Source organism: Pelodiscus sinensis, chromosome 4, assembly GCF_049634645.1.
Source record: "Pelodiscus sinensis isolate JC-2024 chromosome 4, ASM4963464v1, whole genome shotgun sequence".
Lineage (NCBI taxonomy): Eukaryota > Metazoa > Chordata > Testudines > Trionychidae > Pelodiscus > Pelodiscus sinensis.
The window spans coordinates 130,978,658-131,006,395 of NC_134714.1; the positions used below are offsets into that span (position 1 = coordinate 130,978,658).

A 27,738-nucleotide genomic window follows, 5' to 3' on the forward strand; every position below is an offset into this window, starting at 1 on the left:
GGTGCCCCACGGCCTGTGAAGGCTGAGAGCAGTGTTGTTGTCCCAGAGTTGGGTCTGGATATGGCTAAGGCCCAGGAAGGGGGTGGCCCAAGGTTTGTGTCTGCTGGGGAGAGGGATGAGGTGACTCAGATAGAGTCAGTCAGTGTTTTACCAGAACCCCAGAGACCAGACAGTGGTGACCCTGATATTGTGCCTGATGCTGCTGTGTTGCTGGAAGAGGGGGGAGCGACTCTGTGGGAGCAGGGAGACCCCTTAGCCCGGGCACAAGGAGAGAATGAGGGTGTGTTAACTCTGGTGCCTAATGATGGTGTGGACGTTTACAGCCATCTAGAGAGCTGCAAAGGGGGAGAAGGTGCCTCTGACCCTGTATCTTGTGAGTCTGTCTGTGTGCCTGAGAGGGGATTATCTGTGAATCCACCTGAGGGGCCAGAGATAACTCAGGGAGTAAGGGAATTGCGGGAGGAGTTGGTTGTGGCTCAGCAGGGTAATGCTGCTGTGGAGCCAGAGAAAGGTGAACTGTTTCCTAAGGAAGCTCATAGGGAAGAGAGTCCTGGCAGTACTTGTAGCAAGCAGTTTGCAGTAACTGAGAGAGGTAGCAATGCCTGGCTTGGAAAAGGCATCCAGGAGAAAGCTCTGCCTGTAAAAGGCAGCAGCTTGTTGTGTGAGGCACTTGTTGCAGTGCCTGAGGGACAGAATTTGTCCATTAGCAGTGACTCCACTGACTTGGATATAGCCAAATCCAGTGCGGACGGTTGTGAAGTCTCCAAGGGACTGAGGGTTGTTCCAGATGAGGCAGGAACAGCCAGAGAACTGGAGCAGGCTGATAACCCAGTGACTGTGTGTGACCAGCTTGCTAGGAAGTCAGTGTGTGTGGAACAGGATTATTCCCAGGTGAATGAGGAGAGTGGGAAGTTAGTGTCCCAGATTCAGGAAAAGGACTGTGTAGCTAAGTATGCAGAGCAGAACAGCTGTGTGGTCACTTTCCCTAGGATGCAGGAGATGGTGATTAAGCTCCCATCTCAGGACACGGTGGACACTCATAATCAATCAGGGAAGCTGGTTCCATGTGGAAACAGAGGTTGGAGGTGGACAGAGGAGAGACTTGGGAGTCTACAGCTTACTGCTGTTACCCCACTGAGTGGGGGAAGGGGGAGAATTCCAGGGCCATTGTGAGCCAGGGAGTCACGCCCAGCCAGCCCTTTGTCTTGTTCAGGCCAGAGGTTTCAGGCCTGGAGCCCATAGGACAGGGAGGAGGGGTAGGACTTGCTTTGACAAAGAAGATTTGCAGGTTGAACCTGAAGGGCACAAACTGCAATGGTGTGGAGCCAAAGAAGGGGCATGATGGGGAATGTCAATATACACCTGATATAGGATTGTTTTTGTTACTGATGTTAATTCTTGTAACCAATGGATTATTGTTGCAGAGAATTGTAAAGGTATACAATGTGCATGATCTTATGAAAATCCCATGTAATCTGTCTGGAGATGTACCAAATGACAGACGGTATGTAAGGGGACATTGTGATGTTGCTATTTCATGGTTAACACTTGTAATTGGTTTTGGAACTTCTTACAGGACAAAAAGGGTTCCCGCCAGAAGGTCCCGTGTGAGAAGGGAAACTGAGGCACACCGCCATTTTGTTTGGGGAGGCCTGTGATGCCCTCAGTGATGTTACTGGCATCACTTCCTGCATCAGTTTTGCGTTGGGGGTGTCACGTTGTTGGATCTTGAGGGGAGCAGCCAGATCACTGATGCACCCATAGGTGGGGGTGTACCCCAAAAATGGTATAGGAGGGGGCCATGTGAGGTATTGAATAGAAGCTTATTATTTGATAATCCTATGTACGCTGTTCTTGTGTTTGTGTAATGTCTGTGTGTGCAATTATTAGCATGTACTTGTATGGACACTGAAGATTTCCCTGCATGTGGTTAAGCATTGGGTAGGGCTGAGCCTGTGGACATGCTAATTACCGAGGCCCTGAGGAACAATGGCTCTCAACGGGCCAAAGACACACCCAAAGAATGGGGGCTGTCATCTGAGAGCAGCCAGCAGGGAACACAGAGATTGGCCTCTGACCAGGTGACTTGCTGCATACCAGAAGAGGCCAGGAAGGGGGTATAAAGAGGCCATGTGGTCGATGCCATTTTGTTCTCAGCTCAGCACTTCATCCCAGAGGCAGCATTGCAGGGATCGAAGGGCCCGGAAGACCAGTGAACCCATCCTGATGTTAGGATGTGCAACAAGAACTTTTAAACCAGCAGCTGTAACATCTCTGTTAGAGCCTGCATCGAGGACTGGGAGATTCGGTGCATGTAACATACTATTCTTTAACAACCTGACTCTCATGCTTTTCTTTCTTGTGATAATAAACGTTTAGTTTTAGATTCTAAAGGATTGGCTCAGCGTGATTTGTGGGTAAGATCCAGAGGGTAAATTGACCAGGGATCTGTGGCTGGTTTCTTGGAACCAGACAGAACTTGTTCGGGGTAGGTGGGATTGGGTGCTAGGACCCCCCACCTGTGTATGAGGCCTGGGGCCATCTGGGGCACGGATATTGCTGGGGTGTCGAAGGGGTTTTGCTCGGGAGGCTTCAGGCAGGCAGCTGAAGCGCTCTGTGGGACTGGTTTGTGGCCTGTTTGGAGAGGTCACCAGTCTGGGGGCTGTAAGGAGCCCCGGATTTGAGCAATTCGCCCTGAGCGGATGCCCTCAGCTGTGCCCAGATGCGGCCCGGTCTGTCACAAGAGGCGATCGGGTTATTTTCATTGTTTTGTTGTTTGGTTAAACTTCTCTGTGCTAAGTCCATGTGTCCCCTCCCTCCACTCCCTCCTGCTCATTGTAACTAAAGCTAAATCGCAGGGAAATAATTCTCTGTGTTTTAATTTGTACTTTTCTCAGTTGCTCTGTAACACCTAGCAACCAAGTATGCTTGACCAAGCACATCTTTTTGTTTTGTCAATAAAATAGCCTTTTGAAAATCTACTATTGGATTCTCGTGTCCTGGAAGGTAATAGGAGGTCTATGAATGCATGCCAGAGACTGAGGGTATGTCTACACTACCCTCCTAGTTCGAACTAGGAGGGTAATGTATGCATACCGCACTTGCTAATGAAGCCCGGGATTTGAATTTCCCGGGCTTCATTAGCATAAGCGGGGAGCCGCCATTTTTAAATCCCCGCTGCTTCGAACCCCGTGTAGCGCGGCTACACGGGGCTCGAACTAGGTAGTTCGGACTAGGGTGCCTATTCCGAACTACCGTTACTCCTCGTTTCACGAGGAGTACCGGTAGTTCGGAATAGGACCCTAGTCCGAACTACCTAGTTCGAGCCCCGTGTAGCCGCGCTACACGGGGTTCGAAGCAGCGGGGATTTAAAAATGGCGGCTCCCCGCTTATGCTAATGAAGCCCGGGAAATTCAAATCCCGGGCTTCATTAGCAAGTGCGGTATGCATACATTACCCCGCTAGTTCGAACTAGCGGGGTAGTGTAGACATACCCTGAGAGATCAGCTGTCAGGGGTTACAGTTTGGTTTCTTTTTTCAAGTTCTCTTGTGGTAAAAAGGCTTGGGGTGCCCCCTGGAAGAAATTCCCAAGTGCTTTTTTTCCTGGATTCAAGAAGAATGTTTTTTCCTCACTTGGGTAATGGCAAGTACCCTCCAAGGCCAGGAAATCTGTGACCTGGGGGAACTTTTAAGTAGAAGTCTACAGAGGAAAGGTATGTTAAGGTTTCTTGCAGACCCCTTCTTTTGTGCTCAGAGTACCAGAGTGGGGAACAATCTTGACAGTGACTCTTGACATTATGCATGAAATAGTGGATGGGTTTGTGGAAATGGGATTCCCTAACTGCGGCAGGGTGATGGGGGAATGAATATTCCTGTTTTGGTCCTGGACCTTTTTGTGATGGAATATATCAACAAAAAGGGGCACTTTTCTCTGGTATTGCAGGCCCTTGTGGGTAACTGGGTGTTTTGCTGACATAAACAATGGTAACTCTGGGAAGATGTATGATGCACACATCTGCAGAAACACTGGCCTGAAGGGAAAGCTGCAAGCAGTGACTTTCCATATCAAAATATTGAAGTGAGGAATATTGAAATGCACATAGTGATCTGGGGAGACCCAGCGTATCTCTTACTCCCATGACTCATGATGATTTATATGGGAAACCCGGACAGCAGCTAGGCATGCTTCCAGAACAGACTGAGTAGGTTCAGTATGATTGAGGAATGTGCCTCTGGCAGATTGAAAGGGCGCTGGTGATGCCTTTAAGTGAGGAAAACATTCCAATGGTCATAGCTGCCTGCTATATGCTCCATAACCTTTGTGGTGCGAAAAGAGTGAAAAGATGACATCGGGGTGGAGAGCTAAGGCTGATCTCTTGGATGCTGATTTTGAGCAGTCAGATACCACAACTCTTGAGGGGCACAGTGGGGGCTATTTGAAGCAGGGAGGCTTTGAGGCAATGTTTTGGGAATGAGAACAAGTAATCTGCCAAGTTTCTTAATTTCCTTTATATAGACAAGGTCACACACAGCAGCACTACACTGTGTGTGTGTGTCTGTGTGTGTGTGTGTGTGTGTGTGTCTGTGTGTGTGCTGCCCCATGCTGGAGAAAGACACAATGACAGCTTTGTTGCTCTCTTCTCTGCCACCCCATCTCCTCTAGCAATGCTACGTGTCTGTAACCCCTCTCTCTGGGTGCTGGGGGCACATCCAGGCTGGACGGCAGGCTCTGCGGAAGAAGGGGCCTAGATCCAATGCAGGGAGCACCTGGGTGATGGTTCTGTTCCTCCATGGCAGGTCCCGGCCAGTGCTCAGAGTTGAGGTGTCCATCAGCTTCCAGCCCCCCACGATCCCCGCCTCAGCCTTTGACTGCCAGGGGCAGGAGAAGTTCAACACGGAGGCCAGCAGGGCAGAGATCTGCTTCACTGTCACGAAGAGCACCAGGGACAACCAAGGTCAGACCAAACCTACCCTCTGATTCCCTCCCCCCTGAACCTGCTATTCTCTTGCCCTGGGGTTGGGTTGGAACCAATGCCCCCAGCATCTGTGCCCTAGTTCCCCTCATGGTTCCCACTCTTAGTCTCGCTCTGTCCCTCATTTCCCCTCCTCTGTAGGCAGTAGGATCTCCAGCACTATCCAGTACAGCCTGGCCCTGGACCCCTGGAGGAGGAAGATCCGAGCTGCCTTCGGCTCCACCGGCCCCGTCCTGAGCAGGGAGCTGAAACTGGGCATCGAGAAGAAATGTGAGAAGTACCCGATAATGTTACCTGTGAGTGTGGGAATCCTGGCTCCTTCCCCTGCTGCTGTGTCTGCCACTCCCTCCCTGCCCCCTTCCTCCAAATCACCTACAGAACAAACCTCTCCCTGGATCCTGCCCAGCCTCCGTTTCCCTTCAAGGTCCCGACATGTCTCTGTCTTTCCAGTTCTGCCCTGAGGACACCCTGGCCCCCATCACCCTGCGCCTCAACTACACCCTCACGGGGGAGCCCATCGCTGGCAGTGACAGCCTCAGACCCGTCCTGAGTGAGGACTCTGCGCTGGTGTCTGCAGGCTTGGTAAGGTCCCAGAGCACAGCCCCAGGGTGGGTCTATGGCAGGAATCGATCCAGTGACCTTGGAGTTCAAAATCAAGAGACGGCAAAGTTCAGAGCCAGCAGCAGGTTCCTGAACCCCGTAGAGAGTGCAGACCCCATGGGGTGACAGAGCCCGATGCTGAGTTTGCCTTGGCGATGGAGCTGTCTCCTCTGGACTGGAACATTCCAACTTCTCCTTAGAGCTCCCAACATTTCAGTCTAAAACCAAACATATTTGGCTAAAAATGATTTTTTTGATGTGTTTTAAAAAATGTATTTTGTCTAGGGGCCCCTAGAGGGGACGGCTCCATGCCCTGTTCCCCGTGCCCTCTGCAACCAAGAGCATCCCTAGACGTGTGATTCTGCTGCTGGCCGGAGCAGGGAGGTGGAAGGCGAGGGACGTGTGTGTCTGTTTGACAGGAGACGGGGGGCTGATGATGTGTTTAGCTGTCCCCTGTGGAAGGGACTGGAAGTTTCTGGGGTAACTGGAGGGTCCCTGAAATGTCACTCAGGCTGACCCTGCCCTCGTGGTTTTCTCCCCAGCTCCGATTTGAGAACGACTGCGGCACTGATGGCCGCTGCAATGACCAACTAGAAATCTCCTTCAATTTCTCTGGGTAAGTTGCTGAATCCTCCCCCCACAATTGGACAGGTCTCTCCAATAGCCCCCACCATGGGGAACCCGTCCAGCTCAGTCACTCCTCAGATCTTCAACGTTCAGTAGGAGATTTTGCCAGATTTCCAGAGCTGATGGATCCTGGTTGGGAGGCGCTGCTGGGGGGATGATTGGCTCACTGTGTTCTCTGGCTGGGCACTGCTATGGGAAGCTCACAGCGCTGGGATCCTCAGCTGGGCACACAGCAGGCAGGGTACTACTCTGCAGAAGCTCACCCTTTTCTTTTCCCCTTAGCTTGAGTGCCTCAGTGGTGGGAGCTGCCCCAGAACTCAACATCACCGTCTCCATCCAGAACCGCGGGGAGAATTCCTGCAACACCACAGTGCGGTTCTCCTACCCGGCCGCGCTGTCCTACCGCCGGGTCCTGCTGCTCCAGGTATCCCAGTGCAGACCGGCATAAGGGAGAGGCTCTGGTGGGGTTGAAGTGTATGGAGGTTCTGCAACAGGGGCTGTTCTACAGGGAGCAGGCAGACGCTCATCAGGGAACACCAGGAGTTGTTCACTGGAGGTGCAGCGATGCAGGTTGTAGGGCAGGGTGCTCAGGAAGGGGCGCTGTGCTGCAGGGAGCAGGCAGGGGCTCAGGAGGGGGCACTGTGCTGCAGGGAACAGTGGAGGTCTCAGCAGGGGGTGCTGTGCTGCAGGGAGCAGGTGGGGGCTTAGTAGGGGCGCTGTGCTGCAGGGAGCAGGCAGGGGCCCAGCAGGGGGCGCTGTGCTGCAGGGATCAGGCAGGGGGCCCAGCAGGGGTCGCTCTGGGACCCGTCGTTCACTGGCTGGTCCCTGTGCTCAGTCTTACAGTGAGACCATGGATGTTAAATGCAGCTCGGATGTGAGCTCGGAGGAGCAGACTCAGAGGAACAGCACCTGCCACATCAACCCCCCCATCTTCTGGAGCAGAGCCGAGGTAGGGACAGTCCCTGGCTTGTGAACCCCGAGGCGTGAGCCCAGCTGTGAGCAGAGGGGGCAGATCACCGGGGTAGCCCAGCCCATGGTGAGGGATGTGCTGGGGCCAGCGCCAGGGGAGCCCGGAGAGTCAGTGCGAACAGAGCCCTGAGCCCTAAGCTCACTGCAGGCTGGGTCAGGCTATGGGGCCAGACTGTGGGCTGGAAACGAGGCCTCACTGGGTAGATGATAACGAGGGAGAGCCTGTTCCTTCTGTGATGGACCCCCCCATGCTTTATGGACATAAAAGTACATACCTCAAAGATGCTTGGGAGAAATTGCTTCAGATAACTCATCCAGCTTCATGACTTAATTCTCTGGATCTGTTTATCTGATTTTGGTGCATGTGTCATTCTTGTGTGTAAAATAAGACTTGTAGGCTGTGTCTACATTGGCATGATTTTGCGCAAAAACTTGCTGCCTGTCTATACTGTGCACTGCCGTTCTAATGTATGAAATCAGGGCTTCTTGCGCAAGAACTATGACGCTCCCGCTCAGGAATAAGCCCTTTTGCGTAACTGTTCTTGCGCAAGAAGGCAGTGTAGACAGGCAACATGAATTTCTTGCGCAAGAAAGCCCAATGGTTAAAATAGCCATCGGAGCGTTCTTGCGCAAGAGAGCGTCTACACTGGCATGGATGCTCTTGCGCAAAAGCACATGCCCGTGTAGACGCTCTCTTGCGCAAATACTCTCACGCAAAAACTCTTGCGTTAAAGAGCATTTGCACAAGATCATGCCAGTGTAGATGTAGAGATGGAGTATGGAATTTTTATAGGGTTTAAATGTGGAAATGAAAGTCATCCAGGGTGATTCCATTGGTGGCAACCTCAGTGGCTGAGCAGTCATATGCAAATAGCCTTTTGCCCTTAAGTCTTTGCAGTGGTTGGAGGAACTGGGTCAGGTGACTCCCCATGAAACAAGGGAAACTTTAAAATCAGCGGGAATGTAGGAGTGTTTGGTCTTTGGCTGGCACACTCGAGGGAAGGAACCAAAGACCCCAGGGTGAGGAATAGCCCTGGTTTGGAAGACTTGGCCAGGAAAGAAACTGTTTTAGGGTGAGTTTGTCGTAGGTTTGTAATACGTTTGTACTGGAGTTTGTGTAGAATTAGCTAAGTGTTTTCTGTTGTTTTAAGTTTGTGATCCAGTTTGCTCTTCCCTTTCTCACTTATAACCACTTAAATCCTACTGCTTGTGCTCAATGAAATCACTTTTACTTACTATCAAGCTCAGGGTAAACAATTATGACCCAGGGTGCAACCGGTGGGTACATTCTCCCTTTTGTTGTTCAAGGGGGCTTACCCAAATAATTTATTGGAGTTCAGAGCCCATTTAGGGAGTGGAATCCCAGGAAGCCAGGCCCAAAACTGCACTGCTTCTCACAGTGAGGGGGTGGGGGTAGAGGGAGAGGGGCAAGATTCTCAGCTCGGTGCTTCGGCTGGGGAAGACCAGGGAGCAGGCCGAGCACAAGAAGCAAGAAGCCCCAGAAAGCAAAAAGGCAAATGGCAGTGGCCTTGTCAGTACCCTGGGAATCACCCTTAAGAGGTCGTCTGTGACCTCGCCCTGTCTCAACCCCCGGACCCTCCCCCCTTTGGCATCCTGAATAGGAGGATTAATGTTGCGTTGCCATTGCACGAAGCCGGCTGGGGTCTCGGGATCCCAGACCTGGTTCAGGCTGTTTGATGCTGGGCAGGGCCAGGGCCATGGTAGCAGCTTTGCCTCTCTGGGCCCATTTATCCTCAGTTCATACCACAGCCCCTCCCCCAAACCTCTGTGCCAGCCCCTCCCCCGCAGTCTCTGGCAGTTCCCCAGGCCCTGAGCCCAGCGACTCTCTCACCCCCTGTGTGTTTCCCAGGCCGTCTTCATCGCCACCTTCGACGTCTCCTCTGAGGCCGACCTGGGGGACAGGCTGCAGATCACGGCCAGCGCCAGCAGGTGAGGGGCTGTGCAGGGCCAGGGAAAGGGGGTTGGGGCAGTGGGGGGGGGGCAGTGCACAGAGTAGGGCAGGGCAGAGACCTGTGGTGCACCCTCCCAGCACAGTTATCTGGCTGCATCTCCTCACATCTCTCCTTTGTCTTCCCCTCCCCCCAGTGACAACGGTGGCCCGTTCACTGAGCGCATGGTTCACCAGGAAGCGCTGGTCAAGTACGGCATCTTCATCATCCTCACCAGGTAGGTCTGTGCAGAGACATTGGGAGAGAGCCCCCTGCTGGGCCCCTTCCTGTTCCCTGCAGCACAGCGCCCCCTGCTGGACATGACACCCACTGCCACCCTCCAGCTACGCCCATCACACTCCCATCTCCCTCGTTCCTCCCCCAGCCTCGAGGAGTCGACCAAGTACGTCAACTTCTCCACCAAGGCGGCAGAGACAAGCACACCAGTGACACATCGGTACGAGGTGAGGCCGGTCGCACAGTGTGTGAGGGGGAGGTGGAGCGAGGGGGGGCTCAGAGCAGGGGGCAGCGGTGGAACTGCCTGAGCTGGATCTAGTGGGTTAGAGCACAGAGGGGTGGGGTGGGCAGGGAGCCTGGACTCCTGGGTTCTCTCCCCAGCGCTGGGAGGGAAGCGGGGTCTGAGGGGTGGAACCAGGGCCTGGGGGTCAGAGCTGGTGGGTCCTCTCCCTGCAGTTCCTATGGGGAGTCTGTTTCTTCCAGGTGAAGAACCTGCGGCAGCGAAGCGTCCCCCTGTCAGTCACGTTCCAGTTCCCTGTGGAGCTGAGCGGGGTCCGTGTGTGGGACGCCTCTGAGGTCGTCCCCTCCAAGGTACCTGCCTCTCCCTGGGCTTGTGTGTGAGATGGGCCCTGTGACACTGGCTATACCCCATGGTGCCCCCTACTGTGATGGGCTGCTGCGTGGGGGCGGGAGGGGGGGGAGAGGGGGCTCCTAAACCATCCAGTTCTCTTTTCTGGAGGTGGCTTGAAGCTGGGCTCCCTGCAGGGGAAAGGCCCCATGTCTTCTTCCCACCCTGTTAACTCCATGTCTCTCTCCTGGCTTAGCCCCAGCTGGCTCAGTGCACCAGTGAGGTGGGAACACCTGGTTCCAAGGACTTTGTGAAGCTGATGAGCGAGCGCCCCCTGCTGGTGAGTACAGGCCAGTGTGGTACCAGCAGCCCCTTTCCCCTGCACAAACACAGACAGCGAGTGGGGGGTGGGCTGGGGGAAAGCCTCCTGCTACAGACAGACCCTCACCACCATGGCCATTCCAAGTTCCTGCACGTCCCTGCCTCACCCGGTGATATTCTTCCACCCCAGGACTGCTCCGTGGCCACCTGTAAGAAGATCCGGTGCACAATCGCCTCCCTGGAAATGCAGCAGCCGCTGGAGTTCATGATCAAAGGGAACGTCGGCTTCCAGTGGGTCTCCCAGGTACGAGAGCTGCCTCTGCCTCCCAGCCGGGCGAGGTACCCCCCCTCATGAACAGTCGCGGTGGCCTCCCCAGAGGTAGCTGCATCTCAGGGCCAGGGATTGCTCCTGTACGACCAGCCTGTCAATTGCTCTGGGACCCCTGGGGTGATGCTCTGGGCGGGTCGGTGTCATTTCCAGTCAGGGACAGGGAGTTTCTCTGTTCCAGAATCAGCAGCAGAAAGTGACCCTGGTGAGCGAGGCCCGGATTGAATACGAGGAGAAGAAATACACCCAGAAGGAGGGATTTGTCCAGCGCCAGGTACCAGAGTGACCGTGCTGGGATAGAGAGAGCATGGGCTAGTGGTTAGAGCTGGGAGCCAGGTCTCTTGTCCCTGCTCTGGAAGGAAGTGGAGTCTGGTGGTTTAGAGCAGAGATGGTGGATGGTGGCAAGACTCCTGGGTCCCCATCTCACGGCTCCTCCCTCCAGGTGCAAACGGTGGTGGAGCAGCTCATGGTCTATAACAACCTGCCCATCATCATGGCCAGCAGCGTGGGAGGCCTGGGCCTGCTGGCTCTCATCACTGCAGTCCTCTACAAGGTGAGGGGGGCAGGGTTTGGATACTTGCACCCAGCCCAGCACTGCAAGGGCAGGGCCCTTCCCTCTCCTACCTGGTGTGGGAGGGAAGAGGGTCTTTCTTTCATGGGTTGTCACCTCTCGTCCCTCTCCCTCCCCTTCCATGAGCCCGTGTCCATCTTGGTTTCCCCTTCCCCCTTTGCCTCCGTCCAGCCTGGCTTCTTATGGTGCCACTACAAGCAGTTAACAGAAAATGCTGTGGGGCTCAAGGGGCTGGCCTGACCCTGACCTGATCCAGAGAGCCAATGCTGGCCCCCTCCCTCCCCCTTTTCTAATGCTGGCTCCCCCCCATTCACTTCCCTGGATGGGTCACAAATTTTAACTACTGAATCTGGGAGCCCTGACTCTGTCCCTGTCCCTCGGGGCACAAATCGCCAATGTGCCAACCTGCCTTCCCATCTTCATCTGTCTCTGGGCTGCTCCAGATCCACCTCACCTGCTTTGGCGCTGCTAAGGTGCAGGAAGACTGGCCAGGGCCCACCCACCGACCATCAAAACATGTCCTGGTGGCAACTCGAGCTAATGGTTACTCATATTAGATCCGGCAGGATTCTAGCTCCCTTTCTGTGATTTGGAAGGAGAACACTGAAGTTAATGGATCGGCTTGCTTTTTGGTGTTTTACTGATTTACATTTTACTGCAGAAAATCATGGGTTTAAGTGTTTTCTCCTATTTTTATCAATGTTAATGATCACCTTTGTGGGAATTTGTGTGTGTTGGGGGTTAGGCCATATGTGGAATTCAGACAATCATTTAATGGCAGAAGAGGTTGAGATGCAAAAAGGTAAAGATTTATAACTGTGCTTGGAAGGACTGGATTTTATTGGTAAATGTTAAGCACAACACAGAATTTGATGGCAAAATATTTATATTGCTAATAATTGAAATTTCCTGCTTGAGAATTGTAAGCCAGTAGCATGCTATCAGCCAGCTAAAAGGAGAGAGCTGCCCTGGGGGTGGGTGTGCTCACTCCAGTTGTTTAGCTATGAAAGATAATCTACTGTTCACTTTTGATATGTATATCTAGCTCATGCGGGAGAGGGGGGGGGGGGGAGGAATCCGAGGTGTGGCTATGTAAATCCAACTCAGTCAGGGCTGATGGAGGATCAGTATTGGAATGGAATGTGGTGTAATTTGGGGCTGTTGTGGGGGTCACAAATCATGCTACCCCTAAATGTGGGAACTGTAAAATATGACACCAGTGCTTTCAGGAGAGACACCATCATTGTAAGAGGGCTCAGAGGAACAAGCCTCCCCCCTGCCATAGTTGAGTGAACTGAGTTTGAGGGGGAAAGGGCTTGAGGGCTTGAATCAACCTGCTTCATACCTGCCACCTGTGAGCTGTAAGACTACTGGGTGGGGATCCCGGACGAGCCCCCAAAATGTAACCCTTCCTTTGGGTAGGCTCAGCAGCAACCAGGGCCGGGTTTAATATCTAGGGGTCCATCTCACACAGAACTAGCTCAAGCCCCCACCCAGTAGCCTGGGAAATTCACATACCCCTGGGCACCTCTGAGAGGCAGTGCTTCCCCACTCGCAAGCACAGAATCTGAGGCTACGTCTATACTGGCAGCTTCTTGTGCAAGAACTGTTTTGCGGAAGAGTTCTTGCGCAAAAAGTCTTCCACAAGAATGCGTCTACACGGGCATGTGCTTTTGCGCAAAGAGCATCTATGGCAGTGTGGACGCTCTCTTGCGCAAGAAAGCTCTAATGGCCATTTTAGCCATAGGGGTTTTTTGCGCAAGAAATTCATGTTGCCTGACTACACTGGCCTCTTGCGCAAGAGGGCTTATTCCTTGTGGGGAGAGGAATAACTTTTCCAGAAGAAGCCCTGTTTTCGGACGCTAGACTGTAAATTTACTTGTGCAAGAACGTGCGTGCAGTGTAGATACCCAGCAAGTTTTTGCACAAGAACAGCTGTTCTTGCACAAGAAGCTGCCAATGTAGACATAGCCAGTGTACAGAAAAGAAACTTTTAATGAAAGAGAGAGAGAAGTCATATGGAATTATCTTGGGAAAATGCCACAGAGTTCGTAGCCTCCTCCCCCACAAGTAACTGTCCCAGCTCAAAAAGATTGGGCAATGTCTTTTGCCTCTCAGGGTCACCAACGCAACAAGGTCAGGGTTCCGCTCACTCACCCAAACTTTCTCTGTACCCCAGGTCAAACGCCGCACTTACAGCTCTGTCCAGTCAGTGCAGACCTTGACACATCATCAAATGCATTTGTCCTTTTAGTTCCGCATCAGATTTCTTTTGGCCCAATATCCAATTTGTCTGGATTTTCCTTGGATCCCATCCCTCCCCTCCACTGTATCTACCTCTCCCCCTTGTTCAGGGTCACCTGAGAAGTTGCTGAGAGTACAATCCATCCCTTCATCCTGATCATTAATAAAGACTTTGAACAAAACCAGCCCCAGGACCCAGCACTCCGCTTGTACCAGCTGCCAACTAGACATCGTCATAAATCACTACTCATTGAGCCTGACAATCGAGCCAGTTTCTATCCACTTTATAGTCTATTCATCCAGGCCATACTTCCTTATCTGGCTTATGAGAATATGATGGGAGACCACAGGAAAAGCTTTGCTAAAGTAAGGTATTCCCTGTCCACCACTCATTGCAGGAGGAGTAACAGTTAATCCGAACTAAGGACTAAGTTCAGATTAACTTCTGACTGCCGTGTGTAGCTGTGGGCAGTCAGTTTGAACTAAGGGGATTTTAAAATGGCGCCCGCCCGGGAACATGCAAATGAAGCCCAGGATATTTAAATCCCAGGCTTCATTTGCAAGTTCGAATGCCTACATTAGCCACCCTAGTTCAAACTAAGGGGCTAGTGTAGACATACCCGTGGTTACTTCATCTCAGAAAAGATATTTTGGCATTGGAAAAGATTCAGAAAAGGGCAACAAAAATTACTAAGGGTCCCATATGAAGAGAGATTAAAAAGACTGGGACTTTTCAGCTTAGAAGAGAGGAGACTACGGGGAGACAGAATAGAGGTCTATAAAATCATGATAGGTATGGAGAAAGTGAATAAGGAAAAGTTATTTACTTATTCCTGTAACATAGGAACAAGGGGTCACCGAATGAAAGTAAGAGGTAGCAGGTTTAAAACAAACAAAAGGAATTTTTGCTTCACACAGCGCACAGTCATTCTGTGGAACTCCTTGCCTAAGGATGTTGTGAAGACCAGAACTTCAACAGGATTAAAAAAAAAAGAACTATATAGATTCATGGAGGTTAGGTCCATCAAAGGCTATTAGCCAGGATGGGTAGGAATGGTGTCTATCGCCTCTGTTTATCAGAGGCTGGAAGTGGGTGACAGGAGAGGGATCACTTGGGCTATGTCTAGACTGCAAGCCTCTTTCGAAAGAGAGCGTCTAGACTGCACGCTGAACTTTCGAAAAAGCGGCTTGCTTTTTCGAAAGAAAGCATCCAGTGAGTCTGGATGCTCTCTTTCGAAGAAACCCTATTTACATTGAAGAACGCCTTCTTTCGAAAGAGGAACTTTCGAAAGAAGGCGTTCTTCCTTGTGAAATGAGGTTTACCGCCATCGAAAGAAAAGCCGCGTTCTTTCGATTTAATTTCGAAAGAACGCGGCTTGAGTCTGGACGCAGGGGGAGTTTTTTCGGAAAAAGGCTACTTTTCCCGAAAAAACCCCTGAGTCTGGACACAGCCTTGATGATTATCTGTTCTCTTCACTCCCTCTGGGCCATCTGATATTAGCTGTGGTTGGAAGACAGGATACTGGGCTAGATGGACCTTTGGCCTGACCCAGTATGGCCCTTCTTATGTACAGGACAACTCGTTTTTTTGAAAGTTTTTTTCTTCAACTTTGGTCAGGGAATGACAGATCCTCAGAGCTGCCTTCTCCTCCCCTGGAGAGAAACAGAAAAGCGCACCCTATGTACTATTGTAGTCATCTCTGTACAAAGTTTGCCTTGTGAGGTTCAATTCGAAACCCCATGAGTTGTTGATCAACAGTGTCCTGCTAAAATGTGTCTCAACATTGTACATGAAGCTCCCTCAGCTTTCCCTGTATGATGTTACTAACCCGTGTTCCTGACCCTACAGTGTTGCTCACTCGTAATTTGGTATCCAACTGTGTCCCGGAGAAAGGAACCTGAAGTCTCTGAATTTGAATTTAAGCAGTAAATGGCCATCAAGCAGAGAAGGATACAAAGGAAGCGGAACCAGGCAAAGCCAGCAAGGAACTTCCTTCCACATAGACTCTGTGCATCCTAGTGCCCAGCTGGAAATGTTTTCAAGAGTAGGATTGAAACTCTCTCTCTGAACATGGCGTTCATTACCCCTGAAGAAACAAAGCAAGTATTGGCTGGTTGTTCAGGAAGAGGGCCTGGATGTTCATAGTTTGATCTGGAAGGCGGCTGACAGTGCGCGGCGACAACCTTTGCTTGAATAGGAGATAATTTAAGCGAGGCGCTAGTAAATGTCTCAACTCTGTTTTCTTTGCAACTGTATCGGCCTTGTATTTCTCATGAGTTGGACTCAAAATCTTTCTCTGTGCAGCTAATAAACTTGATGGTTTGTTTGATCGAATCCAGGGTGTTGGAACTGAAATGCCTGGGTAACCCTGCTCGGGGCGACCGGTTGTGTGCCCAGTGTATTGTTGAAGGAATAATGGACTTAATAGAATTTGTCGGGTGCAGGAGAGAGCTGCCCAGAGACGTGGAAACGGGGATCGCAAGTGAGAGGAAATGGCTTCTGTTCCCTCGGTGTTTGGCACTGATGTGACCGCTGGGGCAATGCTGGTTCCAGTTCTGGTGCCTAAAGCTCAGGAAGTGGTTGCTAAGTTGGAGAGGGTAGGAGAAGAGCCAGGAAAATGGTTAGAAAACCTTCCTTACAGGGATTGAGCTCTGTGAGTCTATTTAGCTTAAGTGACCCAACGACACTCGCAGTTCCTCACTAGCCTATTCTCACACAATGTGTCAGAGACAACAGATTGAAAATCAATGATCAAAGCACCCAGAAAGAAATGACACCTGCCTAACTGGCATTCGCATTGCCACCGTTTATCTCACCCCAGACTGTGCCCTCCTGTGGCTCTCAGCGTCCCAGACACTTGCCTGCAGGGGTGCGCTTGGAGCTCTGCAGCTGGGGTAGGGACACTGGGCAGGTTGTGTGTGTGTCAGGCCGGGTGGCAACAGCTGCACAATCCCTCTGCCACTGGAGCTGGCCCCACCAAATGCCAGCAGCTCGGGTTCCCTGGGCTGGTCACTCTGCCGCTCTTCGGACCCAGAGTCAATCTGTCTTCTGTGCTCTGTCCCAGGCAGCACTTTCCCAAACAGCCCCAGTTACTCACAGTTCTGTGCAGGCCCTTCTCAGCCACAGGCACAGCCAGGGTCTCTCCCCTCTAGGGACAATCCCCAACAGCCTCTGAAGCAGGGCCGGCCCGAGCCATTCGTGCACCCCAGGCCCTGGGAGCGCAGCACGTGTGGCCCCGGCGCCCAGCGCATGAGCGGCCCCGCCCCAGGCCCGTGGTGCATGTATGACCCTGCTGCTACCAAGAACTGCCTGAGGTAAGCGCTGCCCAGAGCTTGCAGCCCTGAAGCTCCCCGCAGCCCCCTCTGTGCCCCTGTGATGCTATAAGTATAGAAAATGAAGCAGGAAAAAAATCAGTCGAATGCGAGAGCTGTTTCTGCAGGAATCTCTGCAATTATGAACTTAACCAGACTCTCCACTGGGAGCGCTGTTACCACGACAAACCCAGCTGCTCCATTTTCAAAGGGCTGCCCCCCCCCTCCCGGGCCCTAATTGGCAGCTACCCACCACAGCTGCTGACTCCACAGCCCCAGGCCCCTCCCAGGGCTGGATTTCACTCTCCTAGGGCCAGTGCGGGGCAGATGCCCCCTCACACCATACACAGCAATAACTGTGTCAGTCGGTCAGTGCTGCCTCTCTCTGGCCCTGCTCTTCCTCTGCAAGCTCTTTCCCTTCCTTTGTGCCCTGCCCTTCCCCTGTCTCTGGCTCCCACTTTCCTACCCTGCAGCCTCTTTGGTCCCATCTCCCTTTGTGGGTTACCTGCGGGTGCCGACAGGGTATCTGGGGCAGCAGGGCGTGTACAGTGAGAGGATTACCTGGGGGGAGGGCTGGAAGGGCATTGGGGGGCTAGAGGGGTGTATGTATAATGAGAAGGGAGCTGGAGCTGCTGGAGGGGATGCATGCACTGAGGGCTACCTCGGGGTGCTGGCAGGGTGTTGGGGAGCTGGAGAGGTGTGCCTACTGACAGGGCTCATGGGGGTACTGATGGGTTTTAGGGGTGCTAGAGATGTATGTACAGTGAGGGGGGGCTGGAGGGGTGTTTGGGGAGTGCAGGGGGGGTGTCCAGAGAAGTCAGAAGAGGGTACCTGACACAGAGCCAGCCCTCAGTCAGCCCTTCCCAGCAGGACCCCATCCCTGTCCAGTCCAGGAGCCAATCAGCTGTTGATGTAGGGGAGGAACGAATTGCTGCCGGCTCTGGACTGCAGGAGACTTTGATCTTTATTTCAATCCCTCAGGAGAGTGAGCGGGCCCCCGAAAAGAGGTCATGTCCAGGTGTGAACCCCCCCACAGCCTCACTCAGGGACAAATCTTTATTGGCTTCCAAGGAGCTTTGCCGAAGGGCTGCATGATTTTGTTAAAGTGTCCTAGGGAATGAAAGGTCATTAAAAAAACCCCAACTAATTGTCACATGGCTGCAGGCCACTGTGTTTGATGACAGACAGGCGTTTCCTCTTGCTGCAGCTCTGTCAGAATGGCGATGTGAAAAACAGTGATGAGCTTTGGCCTTGCTTGTATGGCCGGAGCCTGGAGTCCCCCTGCATGGATGAGAGAGCCCCATGGGCAGAGGCCCACAAATGGAATTGTCTAGCCCAAGGTTGTGCTGCCTGGGAAGCTCAGGGGGTTCCCGGTGGACTCCTCAGGGCTCGGCAGGGGTCATTTTTGAAAAGCAACCACAGGAACCAAACCTCCTTCTTCGAGTGATGTCCCCGTGGGTGCTCCACTGTAGGTGCTGGACTCGTCCCGGCGCTGCAGAACAGAGATTTTGTCATAGCAGCATTCGACCAGACCGTGCATGAATGGCGGTGTCTTGCGGCATTTGAGCTTTTTTGTGTGTTCGCACAGTCCGGCCCCTGCCAGTTCCTCTCAACCGCCTCGGGCTGCAGATGGTGTGAACTGGTCTCCTCAACCTCTCTCTTTGCTTCCTCAGTCGTGAGATTGTTCTGTGGATAGTTATTCTTCTTACATCCTTTTTCTTCCCACATTCTTCCTAGTTATAAAAAAATATTTTAATAATAACCAAGTTCTTTCCTCTGCCCTTATGCCCTTCCTCAAGTTCGTATAGTTATTATTGTAAATAGTTATATAGGTATGTAGTTGGTCTCTGTTGATATCTTTAAAATAAAAAAAATAAAACCTTAATTAATTCGTAACTATTGATACGAAATGCTATTTTCCTCTGGCTTTAAAAGTGCGACACTTGCCGCGAGGCAACGCCCACCTTGGACGGCCATTCCTCCTGTATCCGCTGCCTTGGAGAAACCTACGTCCCTCAATAGTACCTACATTGCACAAATCTGACTGCCACGGCCAGACGGGACAGAGAAATGAGGCTCCGGATGATCTTGTTTGATAAAGCTCTTCAGCTGGAGACCTCTGACAGCGCGGCCTCTTCAAGCCAGCCTCTGAAGCGTAGGGCATCTTCCTCTATGGCAGCACCGGCCAAAAGACCTAGGGCGTCACCTACTAGGTCTCTAGCTGCTATCTCACAGAGCAGAGTTAACTCGGAAGACAAGCCTGGTACATCCGTCACCGCAAAACTGCGCCTCAAGTCTCCCGTGGTGCCAAAACTGAAAAGACCGGTGAAAGCGGCACCGACAATCGTACTCAGACCCCACCGAATAACAAACAGCAGGTTTGACGCCTCAGTCAAGGGTATGCAGACAGTCTCCCACGTTGACAAGAGTCACCACACACACCAATTCCATCACCTCCTGAGTCCCTTTTCCACCAACGGGCCTCAATCACCTCAGACAAATGGGTGTTGGAAATAGTTCAATCTGGATACTTCATACCCTTCGTTACCATACCCCCCCAGTCCACCCCCACCCTGTCCCTCTTCAGGGACCCATCTCATGAGACCCTGCTATGCACTGAAGTCAACCACCTACTCCCCACAGGTGCAATAGAGCCAGTCCCAGAAGAGTTCAAAGGCAGGGGCTTCTATTTCCATTATTTTCTCACTCAAAAGAAGTCGGGCAGTTGGCGACCTATATTAGATCTTTGGAATTTGAACAAGTTCTTATGAAAACAGTGATTCAAAATGGTGACCCTCACCCGGCGATATCCTTCCGCCCCAGGACTGCTCTGTGGCCACCTGTAAGAAGATCCGGTGCACAATCGCCTCCCTGGAAATGCAGCAGCCGCTGGAGTTCATGATCAAAGGGAACGTCGGCTTCCAGTGGGTCTCCCAGGTACGAGAGCTGCCTCTGCCTTCCGGCCAGGTGAGTGATCCCCCCTCGTGAACAGTCGCGGTGGCCTCCCCAGAGGTGGCTGCATCTCAGGGCCAGGGATTGCTCCTGTACGACCAGCCTGTCGATTGCTCTGGGACCCCTGTGGTGACGCTCTGGGCCGGTCAGTGTCATTTCTGGTCAGGGACAGGGAGTTTCTCTGTTCCAGACTCTGCAGCAGAAAGTGACCCTGGTGAGCGAGGCCCGGATTGAATACGAGGAGAAAAAATACACCAAGATGGAGGGATTTGTCCAGCGCCAGGTACCAGAGTGACCGTGCTGGGATAGCGAGAGCATGGGCTAGTGGTTAGAGCTGGGAGCCAGGTCTCTTGTCCCTGCTCTGGAAGGAAGTGGAGTCTGGGGGTTTAGAGCAGAGATAGAATCATAGAATCATAGAATAATAGGACTGGAAGGGACCTCGAGAGGTCATCGAGTCCAGCCCCCCGCCCTCAAGGCAGGACCAAGCTCCACCTACACCATCCCTGACAGATGTCTATCTAACCTGTTCTTAAATATCTCCAGAGAGGGAGATTCCACCACCTCCCTTGGCAATTTATTCCAATATTTGACCACCCTGACAGTTAGGAATTTTTTCCTAATGTCCAATCTAAACCTCCCCTGCTGCACTTTAAGCCCATTACTCCTTGTCCTGGCCTCAGAAACCAAGAGGAACAAATTTTCTCCTTCCTCCTTGTGACACCCTTTTAGATATTTGAAAACCGCTATCATGTCCCCCCTTAATCTTCTTTTTTCCAAACTAAACAAGCCCAGTTCATGAAGCCTGGCTGCATAGGTCATGTTCTCTAGACCTTTAATCATTCTTGTCGCTCTTCTCTGTGCCCTTTCCAATTTCTCCACATCTACTTGTCTGTGATCAGGTCACATTTCCTGTCTCCTAAAGTGCTCTCAGAGTAGTTAGTCTGTAACTTTAAAAAAGGCGAGTAGGGTGGCCCCTTGGAGATGAACAAAGGTATGATTTTCGTGAGTTTTCGTGTGCAAAACTGACTTCATCAGTTGAGTTGAAATGGAAATACAGAATCCAGGGGCTATATAACCACAAAAGCAGCTATTTGTCACTTGTAGGACCCTTGTTAATGAAGTGAATTAAATGGGTTGGATGTGTCCCTTTCATAGCTATTGATGTGAAATGTGAATGTCAAAGGCAGGAGAAATTGCCTTTGTAGTGCATTGACCAGTTAATATCTTTATTCCAGCCCAGGGATACAGTGTCAAACACGCAAATGAACTCCAGTTCTGCAGTCGCTAGCTCTCTCATTGAGCGGTGAAATTAAATCTGTGATTGAGTGGCCAGGGAAAATGTTTCCCCACAGGTTTGCGTGTTACCATTTACGATGCCTGATTTTCTCCTCCGTCTGATTTACCCTTCTCCTGCTGTTTCAGACAAGTCATCCCCCCTTCATGACTCCTGGCAAACCATCTTAGCAGCTGTGAGGTGGGGTGTGCTTGTGCTGGCCTGCCGGGACGTGTTTATATATTTCCGGGTGTTTTAGCAATGCCAGCTCTGTCTGTGCCAAGCTCATGTCCCAGACAAGGAAGGGTCAGGAAAGGGTCTGCTTTTGACAGGGCCTGGCATTTGCTCACAGCACAGCTTCTGCTGACTTTGGTTCCAGCCTCAGGCCTTGCGGCAGGCCTCATGTTCCGGGCGCATTGCACAACACTGCTGTGTGGGGCACAACCTCCCTATTCATCACTGGGCTCGAATGCTTAGCTGTTGTGCTAGGGCAAGATGTGCCAGTGCAAACCAGCCACAGTGTGGAGCAGTGTCCATGTGTTAGCAACCTGAGCAGGTACCATATGCTGGAGAGTGAGGTGGGAAGTGGTGCAGACTGGAACACTGCTTCCTGCAGCTCCCATTGGCTGGGAATGGTGACCCATGGGCAATGGGAGCTGCAATAGCTGGTACCTGTGGCTGTGCAAGTAAATATAGTTGTGGGGGGGCCTGTCAGGAGCTAACCCTAGTAGATCGGTTCTTACCCAGGGGCCAATATTTGCCCACCCCTGGCTGATCTATGCAGTACCCAGCACATTGATACTGGGTCAGGGCCTCAAAGTGCGATTGTAGTACTTCTGAAACAACCAGCTCCCAACATCCTTTGTCTGAATTCTTCAGTCATTTCAAAGTTTCTGTAAATAGGGTGACAAAGGGACTGAGTTGTCAGCTCTGAGCCAACTCCCACCTCAGGCAAAAATCCGAAACTATTTTTCATACTGATTACAAAGGGAAAAAAAATTCCTACGCTGGAGATTGACCCTGAGGAACTCACTGCCACATGATAGAGTTAAGACCCAGTGCTGCAGCTAGAGCTGCAGAGACTGATGTGCGAGTGAGGGGAGGGAGAGAGAAAGCAAGGGAGTCTGTTATGAAACAAAGGCTATGATCAAAGTCAGGCCATGTATGAAAGCAGATGCCTACAGGTTTGCTGTTCAGAACGTGAAGTGGGCCAAGCTGTCGCTAGTGTACGAGGTGCTAGACATTTACATAAACAGATTCCAGTACAAACACATTCCCACCTAGCACATGATAATGCCCTTTGACAAAAGAACCAATGTTTTGTCCAGGATAGCAGAGACAAGGGGAGGGAGCAAACAGATGTCACAGAGCACGTAAGAAGATGTGTAAAAGTCGTTTGGCTCAGTCTATCAATATACGGGTACTTCACCTTAACCCTTTGTCCAGCCTACGGGGCCATGGAAGATCCTGCGGTGAACTAAGCAGGCTCGTGGCAATGAGCACAGATGAGTCAGGGTACCCATAAAGAGGGAACGAAGGCCATGCTCCGCTGACAATAAACCTGGCCGCGTGCCTTGGCCGCCGAACCAAGCCCGCAGCCTTTGTCAGTGACATCGTGCTCTGCCTGACCTGCCGCGACTGATGTTTGGCGCTCGGAGGACAGACGCTGGCAGCCTGCGGCTGGGCTAGGCCAGATGAGGATGGGACGTCGCCCTGACTGCACAGCGAGGGGCAGGTGAAGAACCTGCTCTGCCTGGCTCAGGAGAGAGAAGGCTGAGCGCACTGGCGAGCGGGGCCCATTGCACCAGGAGGCCTGGTGAGCGGGGTCGGTGGTGGTGCAGGTAGGAAGCTGTGGGGCTCCCTGGTTCTTTCCCTGGAGGGAATCCCCCTGCCCCCGGGGCCTCAGAGGGTTCAAACCAATGAGCACCAGAGCGCTGCTGGCAGGGGGTGTAAACAGGGCAGGGCCCTGCCTTGCAGCCCCGCTCCCTGCCGCTTGCCTGGCCTCACTCCCAGTGCGCAGAGGCGAGTCCCCGCAGTGAACTGAGTGGGGGCGCTGGGCGTGGGGCAGACTCAGAGGAGCCGCAAGGAGGCCCCTAGGAGGGAAACCGCAGCAGAGGAAATTGCTGCCTGGAGGAAGCGTTGTGGCACGGTGGGGATCGGAGCCAAACTGCCCTTGGGATGGAGAGTCCCCTCAGCTGCTGGGAAAGCAAGGGGGGGGGGGGCTGTGCAGCTGTGCCACAACCCTAGCTAGCTCCAGGACTGCCCACAGATATTAGCCACTCCGGGTTGGACTGGGAGCTCTGGAGCGGTCTAGAGGTTGGGTGGGGTGGGGAGCAGGACTCCGGGGTCCTATCCCCAGTTGTTGGGCAGTGGGGTTTAGAGATTGAGGGAGCGGGGGAGCCAGGACTCCTGGGTTCTTTCCTTAGCTCTGGAAAGGCGAAGGGGGAGGGGTGTACATCGATCCAGGTAGTGCTGCAGATCAGGCTCAGGGCAGGACACGGGTGCGGTGCCTGTACCAGCGGGTTGGCTTTACGCCAGTCACTGCTTTGCATTGTATTCAGCGGCCAGGCGAGGAACCTACCCGCCTGTCAGACATTAGCTTTTCAGCAACTCAGCCTGCGACTTGAGGCCTCTGGGCTTGGCACAGAGAAAAGGCAGCAGAATGGGGTGTCCTGGGACAGGGCCCCTCTCCATGTCTGGCCTGGAGAAAGCTGAGGCAGTGTCCCAAGAAGTAAGACACCCCCCGCCCCTCCCCGCCTGTCCCTTAGTGACGGCGTTTGTGCATCAGATCCGGTCTGGCCAGGCAGAAGCAGGTAGCTGTGTGGGATGCTGGACACAGGGCCAATCTACACAACAAAGTTAAGTTCCTCTAAGTTATGTCAATGTACAGCCGCTGCAGGAACTGAATCGGTTTCACACGTGCACACTATGCGCCTCGTGTCAGCTGCACATGTGTTCACCAGAAGGGCTCGCACCGATTTAACTGCCAGGGTGGGGCACTGGGGGATGGTTTCTGAAAGGTAGCTACACTCATGGGCACTGGTGTAGGGGGAGACTTCCCATGGTGGGAACTACATCTGACCGTTGACATTAACAGGGTTAGGTTGATATGAGGCAGCTTACGTTGACGGCAGAGGGCAACCAAAGTGATGAGGTGGCTGGAGCACATGACCTATGAGGAGAGGCTGAGGGATTTGGGTTTGTTTAGTCTGCAGAAGAGCAGAGTGAGGGGGGATTTGAGAGCAGCCTTCAGCTGCCTTACGGGGGTTCCAAAGAGACTGGAGAGAGGCTGTTCTCAGTGATGGCAGAACAAGGAGCAATGGTCTCAAGTTACAGGGGGGGAGGTCTAGGTTGGTTATTAGGAAAAGCTATTTTCCTAGGCAGGTGGGGAAGCGCTGGGATGGGTTCCCTAGGGACGGGTGGAATCTCCATCTCTAGAGGTTTTGAAGTCCTGGCTTGGCAAAGCCCTGGCTGGGCTGATTGAGTTGGGTTGGTCCTGTTTGAGCAGGGGGCTGGGCTCTTCCAGCCCTGGGATTCTGTGACCTCACTGTAGTGTCGCCTGGACACACGGACACGGCTAACCCCAACAGTCCTAACCAATGGGGCACAGGAACAGGACCCCAAAGGGACACGATGAGCCTCAGGCACACTTAATTCTCCTCCCCCTTCCTTACCACAGTCTGAACAGCTACATTCAGAACAAACCAACCATTTCATGGTCAAGTTGAATTTTTAACCTCTCAGATGATTGCACCAGGGCCACAAAATGGCATGTCCAAAACCAAGAGGTAGAAAAGAAACCAGGTCGCCACCCTCCCCACGTTAACCACAAAGCCCCGCACCTCCTCCACGACACAAGTCCTGCTCGGAGCTGTGAACCACGCTTACTGCCCCGGTATTTCTCAGGCCGGTCTCTGCTGTGGATCCTCTGATGAACATTAGTGGTTTGTCCTGCAATTAAAAGTCTGCCAGCAGCGTTTGTAGGGTTGCCCCAGACAGACCCTAAGTGCCAAGCTGAGGCAGAGGCTCTGGCTGCAGTTGGGGTTTTTGTAGGGTCTCTCTGTTCCAGGGGTTCCCTGGTGTCTAAAGAGCCCAGAGCATTCACAGTTACCTTGCCCTGAATCCGGTCACCTCCCGGGTTTACTCCTGGGCGTGGGTCCGCAGATGCCGGCTAAAATTTGGCCAGCCACTAAAGCTCTTCCCGCAGTCGGGACACTGGTAGGGTCTCTCTCCCGTGTGGCTCCTCCGGTGGACCACCAGGCTGGAGCTCACGCTGAAGCTTTTCCCACACTCCCCGCACTGGTAGGGCCGCTCGCCGGTGTGGGTTCTCAGGTGCTGGGTGTGGGTGGAGCTCTGGCTGAAGCCCTTTCCGCAGTGGGCACACGTGTAGGGCCGCTCGCCCGTGTGGGTGCGCGCGTGCCGGCTGAGGACGGAAGGGTCACTGAACCGCTTCCCGCACTGGGCGCACTGGTGAGGTTTCTCCCCCGTGTGGACGCGCTCGTGCTGGACCAGGACGGAGAGCGCGGCAAAGGCCTTCCCGCAGCAAAGGCACCTATAGGGGCGCTCCCCGGTGTGGCTCCGCCGATGGCGCACGAGCATGGAGCGGCGCCCGAAGCTCTTCTCGCACTCGGGGCACTGGTAGGGCCGCTCGCCCGTGTGCACCCGCTGGTGGTTGGCCAGCGAGGAGCTGTGGCAGAAGGCTTTCCCGCAGCTCGGGCACTTGTAGGGTTTCAAGCCCGTGTGGATCCTCTGGTGCTCCAGGAGCTTGGCGCTCTCCGAGAAGCTCTTCCCACACTCCTCGCACGGGTAGGGCCGCTCCCCCGTGTGGATCCTGCCGTGCTTGGCCAGCGTGGCGCTGTGCCCGAAGCTCTTCCCGCACCGGGCACAGGTGTAGGGGCGCTGCCCCGTGTGGCTCCGCTGGTGGCGAAGGAGGTTGGAGCTGTCGGCAAAGCTCTTCCCGCACCGGGCACAGGGGTAGGGGCGCTCCCCCGTGTGGGTGCGCCGGTGCCGCCGGAGGGTGGAGCTCTGGCTGAAGGTTTTCCGGCAGTCGGGGCATTTATGGGGTTTTTCTTCCATGAGGAGGGGGGGGGCTGCTGGCCAGCTCGGATTCAGGCCGGTGTCTCCCCCTGCTCAGGCTTTTGGGGCGCCCCCCACGAGTGCCCAGTGCAGCTCTGGTCTCCAAGCCTGATGGGATCTGTGTAGGAACCAGGTACCCCCCTCCTTGCACACCCCGCCCCGGCTCCGATTGCGGCCCCAGGCCAGCGGGACCCTGCTGGGCTCAGAGGCACAGACCCCGAGCTGGCTGGGCCGGGGGCTGCGGAACCAGCCGCTTTTCAGCTCCGATCTGGGTCCGCTTCCCCCAAGCAGCGAGTTCCTACCTCTGCGCCCCGCGCTCCCATCCACCGCCCGGCCGGGCCCTGCGGCTACAGGCTGGGGCCCCTCCCCCCACTCCGCCAGCGCCTGGACCCGAGTTCGGGACCCCGCTCCGGCCGGGGCGCCCCGGTGCTACCCGCCCCGTTGTCTCGACTTGTCCTATTACAGTCCCCCCCCCCCTCCGCCCAGCATCACGTGCCCGGGGAAGGGGCGGGGTTGGGATTAACCCTTCCCAGGCCTTGGCTAAAGCCTGTCCCCATAGGGGCGGGATCCAGCTGTGCCGGAGCGCCCTGGTCGGGGCTGGGTCCCGAACCCGCGTACAAGCGCTGGCGGGTTGGGGGGAGGGGTCCCGGACAGCAGCCGCAGGGGCCGGGAAGGGCGCGCTCCGGCGGGCGGTGAGTGGGGGCGCGGGAACTCGCTGCCTGGGGAAAGCGGGCGCGGGGACTGGGGATCGGAGCCCCCCACCCCGGGCGCAGCCGGCTCTGGAACAGCACGGGGGTCGGGGGGGGGGGTCGGTGTATCTGAGCCCGCAGTGTCCCCCCCCGGGGCCGCATTCGGAGCTGGGGGCGGCTTGTTTCTGGTTTCTAGCTCGGCTGCGCTCTGCTTCCTTCCACCACCCCCCTGGGGAGAACAGAGACGCGAACCCCCATCGGGCCGGGGCTGGGAGACCCGCGGGGCCCCCCAAAGCCCCGAGCAGGGGGAGACACCAGCCTGAGTCAGAGCAGGGCTGCCTGGCAGCCGGGAGACCCCCCCAGGGGAGAGCCCACCCCGCCCTCGTGGAAGAACCCCCCCCATAAATGCTCCAACTTTCGCCAGAGCGCCACCCACAGGGGGCACCAGCGCCCCCACCCCGGGGAGAGACCCCCCCCCCCCCCCGCGGCGCTGGAAGGGCTGTGGACACCGCTCTGTGCTCATTCGGCACAGGAAGGGCCACACCTGGGAGAGACCCCCCCAATCCCTCCCCCCAAGGAAGCCCGGAGGCCTGTGTTGTGCTTAATAGGCAGCTGCGCAGTTTCATGCCCATGTAGCTTAGGGGGCACTTAGCCGGGTTTATTGCCCCCCTAGGCACAGTCCGGGCACCCTGGCTCCATGCTGAGCGCCTAGGAGCAAGGAACGGCTCGGTGGGCGGGGGGAGTTGTGCTGTTTCCTAGGCCATGCAAAGGATCCCGGCGAGGTACCCTGGCCCTTACAGGCCGGGACGTACCGTGGTGGGGTGTATTCCTGTTGTCTGAATTTCCTGGCTGTTCCCTCCCCTTGCTCCTGATAAGAGTCACTGTTCCGAGAGTCCGCCGCGTACAGTGATCACACCACCCGGACACCCGGACACTATTCCCACCACCACGCTGGTCAGACTCAACCGTGGGTAGGAACCAAATCGGGCAGGACAGATGTGGCTACCAAGAGCCCGCAGGTCCCTGGCTGCTAATCCATCAGGCTGCCT

General features: G+C 54.1%; 2 protein-coding genes across 4 annotated transcripts in view; one reads left to right on the plus strand and one right to left on the minus strand.

Annotated features, from left to right (window-relative positions):
* Nucleotides 1-20,994, plus strand: part of LOC102456459 (integrin alpha-D-like) — a 45,548-nt gene extending 24,554 nt beyond the window's left edge. For both annotated transcript variants that reach the window (XM_075928898.1, XM_075928899.1), the window contains 17 exons: nt 4,798-4,955; nt 5,115-5,269; nt 5,424-5,555; nt 6,116-6,189; nt 6,483-6,624; nt 7,036-7,149; nt 9,040-9,119; nt 9,276-9,356; nt 9,504-9,582; nt 9,839-9,946; nt 10,180-10,263; nt 10,435-10,548; nt 10,754-10,846; nt 11,015-11,125; nt 19,523-19,666; nt 19,842-19,934; nt 20,887-20,994. In XM_075928898.1, coding sequence (XP_075785013.1) covers nt 4,798-4,955; nt 5,115-5,269; nt 5,424-5,555; nt 6,116-6,189; nt 6,483-6,624; nt 7,036-7,149; nt 9,040-9,119; nt 9,276-9,356; nt 9,504-9,582; nt 9,839-9,946; nt 10,180-10,263; nt 10,435-10,548; nt 10,754-10,846; nt 11,015-11,125; nt 19,523-19,666; nt 19,842-19,934; nt 20,887-20,958 — 1,834 coding nt within the window. In that variant the 3' untranslated portion in view covers nt 20,959-20,994. The remainder of the gene's footprint in view (nt 1-4,797; nt 4,956-5,114; nt 5,270-5,423; nt 5,556-6,115; nt 6,190-6,482; nt 6,625-7,035; nt 7,150-9,039; nt 9,120-9,275; nt 9,357-9,503; nt 9,583-9,838; nt 9,947-10,179; nt 10,264-10,434; nt 10,549-10,753; nt 10,847-11,014; nt 11,126-19,522; nt 19,667-19,841; nt 19,935-20,886) is intronic.
* On the minus strand, nt 13,880-26,465 carry LOC102456868 (uncharacterized). Of its 2 annotated transcripts, XR_012903757.1 has the most exons (2): nt 24,767-26,465; nt 13,880-18,432 (listed from the first exon to the last, which is right to left on the minus strand). XR_012903757.1 is itself a non-coding variant. In XM_006120130.2 (1 exon), exon 1 carries the CDS (start codon nt 25,998-26,000, stop codon nt 25,065-25,067), a length of 936 nt encoding a protein of 311 aa, XP_006120192.2. In that variant the 5' UTR covers nt 26,001-26,465; the 3' UTR covers nt 24,636-25,064. The 2 variants fall into 2 exon arrangements, 1 of the variants encoding a protein (XP_006120192.2); XM_006120130.2 differs by lacking the exon at nt 13,880-18,432 and having other exon boundaries at nt 24,636-26,465.
* Nucleotides 26,466-27,738: the final 1,273 nt, after the last annotated feature.